The sequence below is a fragment of the Pleurodeles waltl genome, chromosome 12, assembly GCF_031143425.1.
Source record: "Pleurodeles waltl isolate 20211129_DDA chromosome 12, aPleWal1.hap1.20221129, whole genome shotgun sequence".
In the NCBI taxonomy this organism is placed as follows: domain Eukaryota; kingdom Metazoa; phylum Chordata; class Amphibia; order Caudata; family Salamandridae; genus Pleurodeles; species Pleurodeles waltl.
Window position 1 is genome coordinate 84,437,338 of NC_090451.1, and position 16,394 is coordinate 84,453,731.

The window sequence follows — 16,394 nt, forward strand, 5'->3', positions numbered from 1 at the left end:
GCAAACTGGCACAGTACCAAACTCAGAGAATCCTATGCATCCCATCATGCCCCACAGGTGACAATTAGGTCAGGTCTTTTTTACGGTGATATGAAGAAAAATAAGCAAAAAAGTATACACTACTGAATGAAAGGCTAATGCAGGAAGGTGGGAGGGTTGCTTATGACTTTGATGAGGATTCCCTTGGAAGAAAACTAGGATTACAGGTAAGCAATTTATCCTTCTATTCCTGGGGATCATCATCAATAGTCATAAGCCAGGAATAGAATAGCAAGCCCAACCAACAAGCCTGCAGACAAATTGATAACATTGAACAGAGAGCAGTTATATTATCAAAAAAGATTTCTTAGAGATCTGCCCTAATTGAGTATCTTTCAGAGTGTCTGAATCAAGGCAGTTATACCTGGAAAAAGTGTGTAACTATTTCCATATTGCAGCTTTACATATCTCGGAAACGGGTACATTTCTCAGTAGAGCAGCAATTGCTGCCTGCTTCTGTTAGAATGTGCCTTAGGCCTGGCCTGTAAATGTTTGTTGAATAGCTTGTAAGGAAACACTGTACAGGATACCATCCAGTTAGAGATAGTGTGCTTGGAGGAAACTATAACTGTTCTCATTGGACCAAAGTTGACAAATAAATGATCAGATTGTCTGATATCATTCATTTTGCATTCCAAACAAAGCAAGCCAAGGGTTTCGACGCGCCTAACAGCTGGTGCAAGGCAGGAGAGTTGGCTGAACTCTCGAAATATGTAAAAAACAAAAGAATTGATTGCCACGCACTCCGCTCAGCCACAGAATAAATTTAAGTGATTTATTCGGTGCAAAAGAAAAAGAACAACGCGTTTCAACTATACAGTCTTCTTCTTAGAAGAACTAAGAAGAAGACTGTATAGTCGAAACGCGTTGTTCTTTTTCTTTTGCACCGAATAAATCACTTAAATTTATTCTGTGGCTGAGCGGAGTGCGTGCCAATCAATTCTTTTGTTTTTTATCATCCATTTTGCCTAGGTAAAACTTTAGAACTCTCTTGATGTCTAAAGAATGTAACACCCTTTCCCCTGGAGTGGAGGGGTTAGAAAAGAACGATGGCAAGGAAATAGTTTGATTTATGTGAAAATCAAACACCAGCTTGGGAAGAAAACTGGGATGCATTCTCATGACCACCCTATTAGCATGGAAAACTCTATAGGGCGCTTTAGCACATAGACACAGAATTTCACTGACTTTACGCGCTGAAGTAATAGCTACTAGAAAAGCCACTTTCTGAGAGAGGTGTTGTAAAGAGGCTTTGTGTATAGGCTCAAAGGGAGGACCCATGAGCTTTGAGAGACCAATATTAAGCTCCCATGGTGGTGAAGGAGATCTTACAGGAGAAAAAACCTTCTTCAGCACTTCTAGAAAATCTTTAAACAGAGGCATCTGAAAGAAAGAAATCTGTATGGGAGGCTTTCTATAAGCAGTGATGGCTGCTAGATGCATTTTTATAGATGAAAACTGCAGGCCAGACTATGCTGAATGTTATAGATAAGGTAAGATTACATTCTCTTGACCCAAAATTGGAAGATGATTATTTTGGGCACATCACAAATAAAACCTCTTTCAATTGAAGGCATACAACTTTGTGATAGATTGTCTTTTGGACTCTTTGGGGATGTTCATACAATCCTGTTAGAGGCCTTGGGATGGAACATGGAACATCTGTCCGAGTTTGTACAGGAGATCCTGTCTGCATGGCAAACTCTGGTGTGGTCTTTCTGACAGATATAGGAGATCTGGAAACCAGCAGTTGCAAGGCCATTCTGGAGCAATAAAGATCATCCTGGTCCTGGATCTGTACAACTTATTGATTACTGTTGATATCAGCCGAATTGGGGGAAATGCGTAAAGAAGTTTCCTTGACCAGCCTATCAAAAGGTTATTCCCTTTTGATCGTGGACGGAAGAACCTGGATGCGTAGTCTAGACATTTTTTGTTGTTTTCATCTGCAAACAAGTCTATTTGTGGATGCCCCGATTCTCGAAAAATGCCTTAAACGATGTTGTTTAGAATCCAGTCAGGGTTTTTGGTGTGATTGAGAGAGCTTGCTTTGGTGTTTTGGACTCCTGGCAGTTGAATGGCTCAAATTGTTAAGTTCTTTGCTTATACACAGTTCCAAATGGTCTGCCCTTCCAGAATTAGGGGACAAGAACGAGTACCCCCTTGTCTGTTTAAGTAATGCATCGTGGTTGTATTGTCTCTTTGAACAAGGACAGAGTCATTATGGATGGATAAAAAGACTTGAGGGCCAGATGGAGCCACCGTCAGCTTCAGTATGTTGATGTGATTTTGCTGTTCCTTGTCTGTCCTCAATCCTGGGGTCTGCAGGCTACACATGTTGGCACCCCACCCCTGTAGGAAGGCATCCGTGAATAGAGTCTATGTGGGAAGGTTCTGGTGAAAAGGAACCCCCATCAGTAGATTTCAACTGTGTGTCCACCATGGAAGTGACTGCAGCGCATCTTGTGAGAGAGTCAGCCTGTCTTTCCAGTGGCCTGAGAACTGAGTCCACTGATCCTCTAGTGTTTGTTGGAGAGGTCTCATGTGCAATCTGGCATGTGGGATGATGAAAATGCAAGAGGCCATCGACCCCTGACGAGAAGCCACCTGTGTGGTTAACAGGCGACGAGTTTGCAGGTGGGGTCTCGATGCAAATCTGATGTCGTTCCGTCTGAGACAAGGAGAGGCTTTTTATGAACCAGTCATCTAGATAGGGGTAGACGAATAACTCTTTCCTCCTCAGGTACACTGCCACTACAGCCATGCATTTCGAGAATGTGTGAGGTGCTGATTTGAGGCTGAATGGTAGTACTTTGTACTGGTAGTGTTTGGAGGCCATTTTGAAGTGCAGGAACCTCCGGTGCGCGGTGGTGATTGTAATTACGAAGCAGGCATCCTGTAGATTGATGGAACATATCCATTCCCCCTGATGGAGTTAGGAATAAATCTGGTAAAGGGCAAGCATCCTGAATTTCTCTTTGCTGATGAATTTGTTCTGTGTTCTTAAGTCCAGAATATGTCTGAATTCTGGGTTTGGGCCTTTTTTCCTTACTTCGAAATAGCAGGAGTAAATATCTCATCCCCTTAGGGAGGATGGAACCTCCTCTATAGCTTCCTTTTGCATGAGACTGGTGACCTTGTGTTGCAAGAGGGCGTGTGACATGATGTCTTTGTAGGAGGGACAGCGGGAGGAGGAGATTTGAGTCAAAGTGAGTAGCCTTTCTGAGCAATATTCAAGACATTCCCCCTCCAGAGCAGGTATCGGAGAAGAAGGAGGCTGGGGGTAATTGTTTGTCTGGTGTTTTGGAAGAGGATGCTGACTGTCAAGGAACTCCTCTCCCTCAAGCTGGTCTGCAGGGATAATCTGATCAAGCCTAATGCTGCTTTTGCATAAACCAGTGAGGGGTTTGAACCCTCTGCTGATAAGGTTGCTTATCATAGAGACTGTATCTTCTTTAGAACTCTTTCCTTTGCTCAAGACCCACCGCCTTGAGCGTATCCAGCTCAGTCTTCATTTTGGCCATTTCGTCGTCCACATGTGAGCAAATATGAATTGCCAGTGAACGGGAGGTTGAGAATCTTGTGCTGTGCCTCAGGTTTCAGACCTGTGAGGTGAAGCCAGGATGACCTTCTGGCACAGATGTCATGGGAATATCCATGTACCGCCAGGTCTGAAGCCTCTGCGACTGCACTAATCACCAGATTAGAGACCAAGCCACCCTCATGAAGGATCTCTTGAAATTCCGATCTGTCCTCATTTGGTAGTTTCTCTGTAAACCAAGAAAGCAAATCCCAGAGTGACCTATCATATCTTCCTAGCAAGGCAGAGGTGCTGGCCACCTTTATGAAAGTGGCGGATGTGCTGCATATCTTTTTACCTATAGCGTCCATCTGCTTGTTATCTTTGTCCGGAGGCACTGATGAAGAGGAAGTGGCAGAGTGATTCTTTTGAGCTGCAGCCACAATGACCGAGTCTGGTGGTGGATGAGACCTTAGAAATAACAGGTCCTGGTCTGGTGCCTTGTAATTTTTCAGGATCCACGATGGTGCATTTTGTAAAGAAGTAGGTGTCAAAAACAGCTGCATCACTGGTTCTAGCAAGCCAGGAACTAGAGGAAGGAGTGATCTAGATGCTATTCTGTGATGCAGTCTCAAATATAACTGAGTAAGACGAAGTAGGCACTGGTAAGTCAATGTTTAGTTTTGATGCACCTCTGACTAATACATTATCAAATGTAATTAAGTGGCCCACCAGATATACCTTTGTAGGCATGTCCAAAATTGTTGGTGAGTAATCCTTCACAGAAGAATATGATATGGTAGACCAGGAGGCTGTTCTATGCCTACTAAGGCACAGTCTGGACCGATGGGATTGTCGTGACCTGGAGGTAGTCCTGGTTCTTGGCGATTTCGACCTTGATCTATGTCTGTTGTCTGTGTGGAGTTCTGGACCTTGATTTATGCCTTCATGGAGTTCTGGACGTTGATCTATCTCCAATGCTCTTAAACTTCATGGAGACTGCGATGAAAATGCACATCTCTTAAGAAGGGATGATGGCGAGTCCAGAGAGAATGCCTGAGGGGGAGTAGTGCATTTCAGAGACAACATATGCAGAGTGCCCCTGGATGGAGAGTACGTTTGTGAAAAGTCTGATCTAGGACTCCAAGGATGAGGATTATGCCACTTGTGCACACTTTCCAGCCACCGTGGTGATAGATCAACAGGTGGATCAGGAGGAGTCCTCACTGGAATGACAAATCTTGGTTCTCTATGCTCATCTGACAAAATCCGAATGTCTGATGAGCAAGACCGGCTTCTTAACGTCGATAGCCACTTACAGGGTGTGTCTGACTTAAATCGTGATTTTTCTAACTGCCTCAACATCAGCTGGTGTGACCTCAACAAACTTCGTTTTGATGGCTGTTTTGACATTTATGGCTGCCAGACATCCCTCAACGTTGTTTCTTTTAGCATTGCCGTGTGTCTTGACATTGACCGCTGATGCCCAGTTGATGTCAACAGAGTTGTCGGCGAGCATCTCGAAATCAGTCTTGATGACGACAGCGGGTGCTTCGACATCGATTGCAGGTGGCAGTTTGACATTGACGGAGCTGTTGGTGCTGATCTCGACCATGACCTTCACAATGGCAGGGGCAGGTTCGATGCCATGGAAGTCTTCAACGTTATACCTTGCATGCCAGTTGTCACTTACAACATCGACGGCGAACACACAGGAATTTTCCCCACTTTGAACCCTACCTGTCAATGTCAGTGGGAAATTGTGTTTTTTCTCGTGATCTTCCTCTGTGTACATGTTTATAATTAAAGGACGGCTCTTTGAAGAATGATTGAGACTCCTCATGGTCTCTTGAAGATCCTGTATTTCCTCTCTCTTGCAAGCCGTACAGCCTGATCTTCTCTTAAAATTATTCTGGACAGCTTCGGACAGTGATGACATGTCTCTGGAAGATGAGATTTAGATAGACAAATAATACAGGCTGAATGTGGGTCAGTTTGCGCCTTCTTTTTACCAAAAGGGCGCTTCACAAATAGTGAAGTCATAATTTGACAGAAAAATATATTCTCCAGTCAGAAAAGCAGACTAATATACCAAAAACTGTTGAATGATAGTAAAATAGCATGATTTGTAAAATAATGGTTTTGACTGAAATGTCACAAAACTGAAGAGCTCAGTGCTCCAGGATCCTGACTGAAGAAGCCGGAATAAAAAACTGACCCTGTGGGGCATGATGGAATGCAGAGGGTCCTCTGATGTGTTATACTTGTAAATGCAGTCTATTGGCTAACAGTGCCTTTCATTTCATTACAGTTTCCTTGTCAAATAAAGGCTGTAATTACACCTTTTGTCTCTTGTTTTCTGAATTACAGAAATAGTTCATACTGTGAGATGATTGCTTAAATTAATACTCAATATCATTTAGGCATATTTTAGCCTATACTATATATATATATATATATATATATATATATTTATGTATATATATATATATATATATATGTGTGTGTGTGTGTGTGTATTTAAAGGTACTACACACAATCATTTTGTTATACATATATATCAAATCATCCGTGATTCACAAGACGGCACTCTTGTCAGCTTAGTGAAATGTATCCTTTATTCCCAAATATCCAACAGCCTTGATATATATATATTTACATATATATATATATTTATTTAAAATGTGCTCCGTGGTCCTCGCACATGGCCGGGAATATTCAGTACTTTTGACTATTGATGAGAATCCCATGGAAGAGAATATTATACATGTGAAGTGAGGGATCGTTGCAAGCAACATTACAACACAATTCAAACACAGAGATCAGAAGTAGAAATTAAGAGTATTGCATTGAAAAAAGAATGAATATTACTGTTTGGGAAAAGGGCAGAGAATGGAATACATTAGGTCACGTTATGAGAATTCTAAATGACCACATTCTATAGATATTAAAGACACCATACCGTGACATCTCCTTGTAGGATTTGCTCTTTTCACACAACTGAATAGTTCATAGTACCTCTTATATCTAATCTATATATTTTCTGTAGATAAACACCCAACCTTCTCTAACCCAAGTGGGAACCAATTTAGTCCTCGGTCTACTTCAATTTGTCACCCATGGTTGAAAGTATTACTGTGCAGTAAGCCAACAGCATCTCCTTAGCAACTGCCCTTCAAGAAAACCTAGTGACATTGGCTAACTTCAAAATCCAAGGCTGTATTTATACCTCATTGGCCCACTGGTAGATGGCTGGCCTCACTATACAAGACTGTACACAGATAATGGAAACAATAGCTTTTGATTCTAGCTGATCCTAATTATCAGTCAAAATTTCACCTGGCAAATATCTTTCATTGACACCTTATTAACTGGAAAACTGTTAATGCACACAGTAACATTTGTCACAGTTGCAAAAGGAATTGCAGACTTAGAAAAATATCCAGAGTCTCAGAGAAAGCTTGACACCAAATCTGTACACTTACTAGAACCACATATGTTTGACTGTTTAATTTGAAGATCAAGATGGTTTTCGGCTAGATGAATTTCAGGGCATTTTTCTGAATCTGAGTGCACAATGGCATTCACCATTCACTCACTTCTAATTTTGTTTAGAGGAACTATATGCATGCATGTTATAAAGAGCCTCTTTATGCATGGTCACCCCCACTTTTTGCTGATTGATGCTGTTGTTTTTGACCTCTTAGTGTACTGAGGCTGACTAACCAGACTTCAGTGCCAAGGGCCTGGCCAAGCAGGGGTTCACACCTCCTCCCTCCCAGGTTGGCTAGTGTAAAAGGTAATCAAGCCAGTGAGTCTCAAAGACTTCCCCCACTCCTCATATGTAATTACTTGTCCCCCCAGTGGAGGACAAAGTCCTTCCCACCCTCTCCAGCCTGACAGGTGGAATATTAGCTATGCATGAGAAGTAGACCTCCAAAAGGCTAGCCACATCTTTAGGGTGGGCTAAGAGGTCTGTACAGCCAAGGGGAGGGTTCTGCCGTCTTGGCAAACTGTAGGAATACTGGATTCTGGGTAGAAAAGTGAAGTACTCCCACAGGACGTCGTCCCTTCAAGGGTGGACTAGTCACAAGGACTAGTAGCCCATTGGCCACTGCCTCTCACACCCTTAACACCCCCTAAACCAGCATTTAAGGGGCTCTCCTGCCTGCAGACCCTCAGATCTTACTTGCAAAGAAGAAGAGGCACAAAGAAAATGTTGTCACCAACAAAAGGAACTGGACTCCAGCCACAGAGAGAAGAGAGAACACAGAAGTGACCCAACGAGACCACTACTGGAACTGCGTGACTGATGTGTGCCCATGGTGAAAGCTCATTGGTCCGAACAAAAGGGACCCCCGTGAATACCAAGAAGCCAAGAAACACTCCTCTGACTGGTGGTACCAGTCCCCTGCAACCTGCAGAAGTAACCGTTGTGCTGAAGTCAAAGAATTGCGGGCCGACAGGCTCCGTGAGAGTGAGCCTAAAGAAACTTTGTGTCCAGCATCTAAAGGGTTGAGTGAAATCTCTGCCAAATTTCAAGTCTCTACTCCCCACCGGATGACCTCCAACCATCGAAGTGCCAGTGGACCACCTTTGCAGCTACCATGCTACCAAGGCTTGTCTGTCGCCAATCCAGAAACCAGCAGCCACTCAGACATCACCGACTCCAGAGCAGACCCCCAGCAACGGCTCCTCTCCCGTGGTTCTGCATCCTGAAGAGAGTGACCTCGAAAGGAGCACCAAAGCATTTTTGGGCACGACCATCTCCCGTGATTGACAGCTAGAAGCCACCTCTGCACCCAGAGCCACCAGATGTGGTGGCGAACTTCCTACTATCGATTTCTGGTCTTGGCCCCCTAAAGACCTCTACATCCAAAGGGTAGAACATGTGTCCACCCCCAAGTACCCGTTTGCCAAGTGGTGCAAACGCACCAGTAGCCGTGGGCCCGTCAGCACCAAGGACAGCCAAAGCACCTCCGCACCCGGACTCCCTGGGCATGGTAATAAGAAAGTGACTGTTGACTCTTAGTCCCCGCAGAACCTTAAGTCCAAAAGGGTTCCCTGGAGCTCACCCTGCAAGTGTCCAAGTGCACACCTTGACTTTCTCTAGTGACTTCAATGGGAGCTATTTAAACAGTGAAAATACCCTGTTTTTCAAAGCTTCTAAAATTCATAAGTCCGGTTGTGTGTAACTTAAAAAGTTTGTTTTGGTGTCAAGATTTACATAAAAATCTGCTTTATTTTTCTAAATTGGTGACTGATTTCTTTAGAGTCCTGCCATTTACTTATCATCCATGTTGGTATTGTGAAATGCTTTACACATATTCCTCTAAGTAGGCTGACTGCTCTTTGCCACACTACCAGGATTAAGCTAAGGTTTACTAGTGTGAACCCGAGATCCACTACTGGGTAACGTAATAATATTACATGGTGAGACTCCCCAGTCACACCACATAATACTGTCACCTTGCTACAATACTCCACTAAGCAAGGTTATTGGGTTTTGTCAATCACAACTTCTTCTGTGTGTTTGAAAGAGGCAGTGCAACACTGAAGTTCATGTCAATGACTATGATAAATGCAAGTAAACGTGGTGGCTAGAGTGAGGGTATGCACTAGTTGATAAATCAAAACCTGGTTGTGGGGGTCTGTAAAATGTTAATTGATATACCTTTCCTTTAGCATACTACGCATTTAGAGGGTCATCTAAGACTACTGGTGTTGGATGAGCCATGCAACTCCTCATAACAAGAACATAAGTGTTGCAATGTATGCTGATAGTGTCCGAATTTTATAGCAAAGGGAGGATATGCTACTCTGTTTGACAAAGGTGATCATAAAGACTTTTTAGGTCAAATGAGACATTGGTAATGGAACAAGAAGCATTGTTTAATCAGATAGTTCATCAGCACCTAATTACTCGACTGACAAAACGTATATTTTCTGCTATATAGGTTTAAGTATTTTTTGACAGATAATTAAAGGCATGAAGGAGAGTAGGCTGAGTGGTGACTGTTTCCAGGCTTTAGCAATAAGGTAGCTAAATGGGCTTTGACCTTTTGCATTTTTTGAAGTAAGGGTAGAAATTTGATGATGCTGAATGCAGGTGCTGTCAAAAGAGACACGGGGTAAACATTAACTGGATGCAATTTGGGCAGGTCAAATGAAAATGCTTAATGCTTAATGGCGAATGTATAGAACACAGAAAAGACAGTGTTTTTCAATGGCAAGCCATTTAAGAGACTGTAGGTACGGCAATACGAAGCTTTGAGTTTCTGAATTCCTTAAGAGATATTCAGCTCTTCCTCAGATTGTTAATATGCACATCTTCGCTACAAGTGTCCTAAAGTGCTTGAGAACAAAGTCCAATCTCTCTTGAGGAATGTACACTCTTTTTTGTTGCTGCTGAAGATGGATGTATCCTCATAGTAATAGCTGGATACAGATATCTCAAACTATAAAAAAACGCTCTTTCAGGGTCAGTTGTGGGGCTCAACCAATTACACTTTGTGCTGTTAGAGATGAAGAGAAACTACCAAAAACAGGAATTCAGGCAAAACTGAAAGGCAGGGGTACGCATGAGAATATGCAGTTTGAAACGGGAACTGGAGCACAGGATCAGCAGTCAGAGACAAAACAGCAACAATGTTATAGTCATAAAATGGATAAATTAGTGTCAAGTCAAGTTCAATCAAGGTGGACTTAATGTATTATAGGCTGATAGTTGCCATTCGCAACCAACAGTGCCACCACCAGCGGATAAGAATACAATGGATCTTGGGAAGGGAACACTTTGTTTAGAATTTCAGAAAATCTTTTAAAGTTGTGTGCTCCTTTACAGCTGTCAGTTGAAATTTTATTCCAGCTGGGATCACTAATAGGACCATCCCAACCTCATACGTGCCCTTGAATCCTAAATGGAATTTATAAACAGTGGCCTTCACTGGTTCTCCTCCTACCTCTCCAACCAACATCAGTTGGCTTACATGGGCACATCCGGGTCCCAAAAGATCCTTATCACATTTGGAGTCTCCTAGTGTTCTCTACTGACTTCTGTCATCTTCAACCTTTACAAGGAGCCGCTTGGTGTTCTGTTCAGAGATAACAGCATCAAGATTCGCTAATATGCCAATTATACACAAATTTACTTGAAAGTCTCCTTCGCTTCAGACATCCAACACCTCAAACACTGCTTGCACATCATTCAGATGAGGATGTCCAAGGTTTACCTAAGGTCAACTGATTCAAGACAAATTTCCTGCTATTTGCCATGAACAACAAAATACTGTACAGACCTCGCTCAATGACTTGAGCCTTGAAGGCTAGGAACCCTAATTCTCCTTGAATGCCAGGTCAGTTGGATTCACCCTGGACACCAACCGCACCTTCAGATCATGTTGCCAAAAAGAAAACATGGTGTCAACTGTATCTTTCAAAGAAAGTCAAACTGTTTCTTCCAGAAAGTGACTTCAGAACTGCTGTTCAAGTCCTCATACTCCAGATGATGGTAAAGCACTTCTCCATGGCCTCCCAGTCTCGAATCTGGCACCTCTTAGGAGCATTCTACATGCCAGAGGACATCTAATCCAGGGCCTGAAGAAATATGATCACATTACCCCCCACTCCATTGCTTCTACTTGCCGGCCAGCCCGATATTCAAATCAACTGCATCACTTACAAAGCTATCATTACCTGCATCCCTGCCTATCTTACAGATATGCACATCATCTCTGCTGGTTCAAAGCACAAACACAGCCACACCATCAGGCAGCAGACTAATAGGCGCCAAAAAGAAAACAGAAGAGCACCTCGCCTTTTCCCTCATAGCACCCAGGATCTGGACAATAACCCCATATCCATCAGAACCTTCCCAACTATGCTTCAATTTAGGAAAGAGTTGAGGACTCACCTCTGTAAGGAACACTAAATCACAATGGGATTATTCAACAGGCTAGCCTTCTCTTCTATTATGCTTTGACTTTAAGCTTGTTTTTGACCCCTGCCTTTTGGTTAGTTTCACACTATAGAAATACCATATTCATACATACACATACAGAAACGCGTACATACAAACAGCAAATGCTGATAACGTTTCCAATCATTTGTGCCCTGTGAGGGGTCGACTATGATGCAAATAATTTCACCACATGGTCACTTGAACTTGTCTAAATAGTTACATACATATGTATCCAAACTAGACACTATTAATAATTAATTATAACCCCAAGGAATCCTTCTGCCAAAGTCAGCATGGAAATGTGAATAGAGATTGAGTGAGTGAGACTTGGAGCCTGATAAAAATTTACAGATGATCTCATCTTCCTTTTCCCTGCGAATCCGCACTTCATGATTAATTAATCTCCTTTGCAAAATATTTTAAGCATCTTTTTCCCCCCCATAACAAAGCTCTAATTTCCAAAATGTACAAGTTGCCTTATTGACATCCCACTGCAAATCAAGACACAGAGACAACAACAAATAACTGGGAGAGGGCTTTTCATTTAAAGAGTGGGGTGAGCTTCATGAGAAAGCATGTACATTCGCTATCAATGTCCACCTACAAGAAGCCCAATGCAAGGTACGGATGTACTGGTATAGAACTTCTGAGCAGGTAGGAAGGTGGAACACTGCAAACAGCATGCTCTGCTGGAAGTGATGAGGGAGCTGTGAAGACACTTGTCCACCTATTGTGGAGGTGCCCCAAAATTGGGAGGTTCTGGGATGAGTCGATTAAGGATTTAAAGAGGGCTCTGAAACACAGATCCTATTGGACCCTGGGGTGGTCCTCTCAGGCAGACAGTTTCCATCATGCAGGTCATCAAAATCCCTGAGATCAGAAGCAAACAGCTGACACTGGCACAGACAGCAGCAATACAAAGTGATCTTGCTGCTTTGGGTCAAAGATTTGCCCCCCACGCATTCAGCTTGGCTACTACAGATCTTGAGCATCATCACCACAGTGAAAATAATGCTCTCAGTGGAAAACATACTTAAGGCCTATGTTGTTACATGGCACCCCTTCATGCAACTATTGGCAAACAATTTTAAAGAACTGTCATGCCTAAATGCCTCAAAGAATTGAGACATACAAAAGGACGTGACTCAAATATTAGTCTGCCATCGGTCTGAGGCCAATTAATGGAGAAGTACCATACAGAGAAAGGGTAAAGGAATGCAACAGACTTACACCACTTGGGATGAGCAAAACAAGGAAGCCTTGCAGGGGGAGGGGTGAAGAATTTTAAAGTTGATGGGAACAAGTTAAAGGCTATGTTTCTCTCAAAATACTCAACAGCGCCCTGTGGGTGAGATGAAAACTTTAAAATACAGTTGAACCTAAACATCTTTTTCCATCAAACCGGAAGCATGTTTAACTTCCCCAGTTTAGCAAAGCCATAGTTTGTACAAGAACATGACGTGATCATGTTCTTCCCAGCAGCAAATTGCTAGTTTCTGAGCCACAAGATGGATGCACATCTGCCACTGACAGACAAGTAATTCCATTCTTTCAAAATGATTTGCTCACTTAGGAAGGCCCTCCCCTTTGTGGTCCATCTCAATGGAATATTTTTAAGTCTTGGATTTTAGCATTTCCATAACTAGACCCTTATCTCAGGCACTCACCACACCTCATTTAAACACGCCAAAATCATATTTTAGAGTAAAAAATTTATGAAGTGATCAATAGACCTAAATTTCAACTCTCTCTCTCACCATTCCTCAAAACTAACCATGCTATAGTCATAGCCAGTATAGACTGCAGTGACAGGCTATCTACATTGCCCTCTTAAACATCTCTTAAGACCTCAAATAGTAAAAAATGAGGCAGATAGAATGTGCCCAGAACTTGATAAATGGGACCACTTCATGCTATCCCTGAAAGCCATCTATTGAAAGACTTTTAGATTCATGGTCAAGTTAAGAACTCATGAATTTGCTTGCAAGGCATATTTGGCGAAATCCCCGGCTACCATGAAAATCCGTCATGCCACTATTCTCAAACCAAAACACACGCTCCTCATCCACAAACCAGGTCAGAGACACTCTTTTACAAGGCGAAGGTATAGCCTTATCTCCCATTTCCAAATTCCAGAGTGTAAACTGATTATCATAACTATTTCACTGTCAAAATTGAAGCAAATAAAAAATGCCACATCGTGGTTCACCTTGGATATCCATCAGGCAATTCTCTAATTCATGTGCTTTATACTTCAAAGTATTGTGTTTGATAACTAATATAGCTAATAATTACACATAATTATTTCAGAGTCTTACCTTACTCTATTTGTAATATAACAATGCTTGTCTTTGTGTAATTGCAATGATTTTAAATAATTGTGCAATAACGCTTTGGTTGGTTGGTGTTTCACTTAATGTTTTAGCTCTCAGTAATGTCCTAGGCGACACATAGCGGTCTATGGAAATAAACCTTTGCTTGGATTCATTTTAGCCCCACACGATCATATTTCATGCTTGTGGGTCTTTGGGTCACCTTCTCCTGGAAATCCCGAACATCTTTTCCAGGGACTCACATGTCTTCAGGCCCTGTGAAGCACTAAAAAGGACCTGCTTGTTTTTTTATTTGACTAAAGCATGGCCTATTTTACTCCCAAAATAGACCGATGTTAAAGGAATTGATTTTAGAATGTTGCACATTAACAACAATACAGAAGTAATCAGTAGTATTCATCTTCTATGGGGTGTCTAGTGAGTTTATAAAGTCTGCCAGTTTGGCCATTATCTGGCTTAAGAAAAAGGCCGCCTAGAAGAGTCTGCTTTGGTCATTGATGGATGGAGAAAACATCTCTACTTGACTCTTATAAACATAATCAGAAAGGAGATAAATGCAGGGATCAGGGGTTATTCTGGGGTCTTCAGGAGACCAATTCTGAGCTGGAACAGTAATGAGAGAATGGCCCTAAGGTAAAAAGAAAAAAAAAGTAATGTTGCTCCCTGTTTCAGAAACAACACCAATTGGATAAGTTTCAACAACTGGGCAACAAAAGGATAACATTTCCACAGGGTGTGGAAACAATGATAAAACTGTAGAGAATCAGACTGTATACAGCGAGAAAGTCGTTAAAAGTCAGGCACAGATTAGGATGCCAATGCATCACTAATGACCTTCAGTGGGAAAACTGGGATGAAAGTTCTCCAGGGTTTTGCCTTTCGGTTGTACATTGGTATTATACCACCAAACTATGCATCTCGTTATGTCTGCGCTTGATGCCCATTTCAATATGGACTGTTGTGTAATACCAATTTTAGAAGTATAGATGGCCACGTTTTAATATATCACCAGCAATTAGCCTGGAGTCTTATGATCCTACCAGGGTAGATACCCTTTCTCTCTTTCTATATGGAAATAATACAAATCACCTTGTTCGAGTTGGTGCTGGATGGCGCCCTTTATTTCAGTTTTGGGTCCATTTAAACCAGCATGCCAGTAAGCCAGTATGATGGACTATAGCTGTCATTAATAGGCATGCCACACTGAAATACAATTGCCAAGCACTTTGATCATTCAGCTGAATTTACAGTCCGGGGACACTAATGATAAACACTCTTAGTACATTGAGTTGTGTGCCCAGTCAATGTCCCAACTCCTCAAATGTTCTGTAGCGCCTTCCTCCCTTGACCTCGTACTGTAACATCTTGCCTGATTCTTCTGCCCGTGTGCCTGATCCAGACGACCTCATGGTGTTTAAGCAGTAAATTCCAAATCTGTTGTCTATATAACATAGGTCACTGAACAACACAACTAGCAACAATTTTTACATAGGGCTCAGGAGGCCCTAACGAGAGCCAGTCTATCAACGTCAGCTATGACTATTTACCAAGTTTGTTCTAATTTCTGAGAAATTCTAGAAAGTGATCTATAATTAAAAGGGCACACAATTGAAAAAATCACCCTGGTTACTGTTACTGTGGATGTAGTCTTATGACATTCTTGAATCAAACTTCAAGGTCCAGAAACAGTAAGGTATGTTTTCATATGAACGCTGCTAACCAAATGAATCATGTTGAGATGATTTCCCCCACGGTATGCTGATTTACAGTTGGGTAGGAAGGGGCAACCCGTGGCCCGTGGCCCTCCAACACAAAACGAAGAACTCTCATAACCTTGAATGTTATGGTTTGGGTTAATTGATGATCCTTTCTTGATAAGGGGAGTGAGGCGGGGTGAATTTGTATAGTAAAAGGCTGTATCTATTAAGACACCACTGTCTTTTATTCTGTTGACACTGTTAGTAGTGGACAAAGGGCAGACAGTGCTACTCAGACCCCTTTGACAACAATATAGCAGAAACAACAAATGCAATTTTTTGTAGCGTACAACTGGACAAGAAAGGTAGGGAATGATCACCTTAAATTATGTAGCTAAAATGTGTCCTACTACAATGAAAATTGCATTCCCTCATGCCACAGTGTAAGTATTATATGGAAATGTAAGTCCCCGGGGCAACTGTTAGACAAGCAGGTTAAAAAGAATTGGTGCACGTTTCCTCTGCTTATGTCTTTGAGAGTACGTGGGATGTGTGATGTATTTATCTGCCAAATGTATACAGTTATATGTTAACCCTCCCTTAACCAACAGCTCAGACCTACATTGGCTCTGTGCTCATCTCCGTAAACCCTTTCAAACAGATGCCTTATTTCACCGACCGGGAGATTGACCTCTACCAAGGAGCCGTGAGTATCCTTTCTGAAATTTCACAGAAAGCAGACATTAGTAGTGTTGATGAAGATTAATGGGAGGGATCATACATACTGTTTTCTTAGCGAATGCAACAGTAAAATACTGACAGATGGACATAACATGCATTTAACA

At 42.1% G+C, this 16,394-nt stretch overlaps 1 protein-coding gene across 1 annotated transcript in view; it reads left to right on the forward strand.

The window, feature by feature from the left end:
• Positions 1 to 16,394, forward strand: part of MYO1F (myosin IF) — a 235,806-nt gene that overhangs the window by 75,299 nt on the left and 144,113 nt on the right. Inside the window, exon 3 of the mRNA XM_069217167.1 lies at positions 16,166 to 16,255. Within this exon, the coding sequence (XP_069073268.1) occupies positions 16,166 to 16,255 (90 nt within the window). The remainder of the gene's footprint in view (positions 1 to 16,165; positions 16,256 to 16,394) is intronic.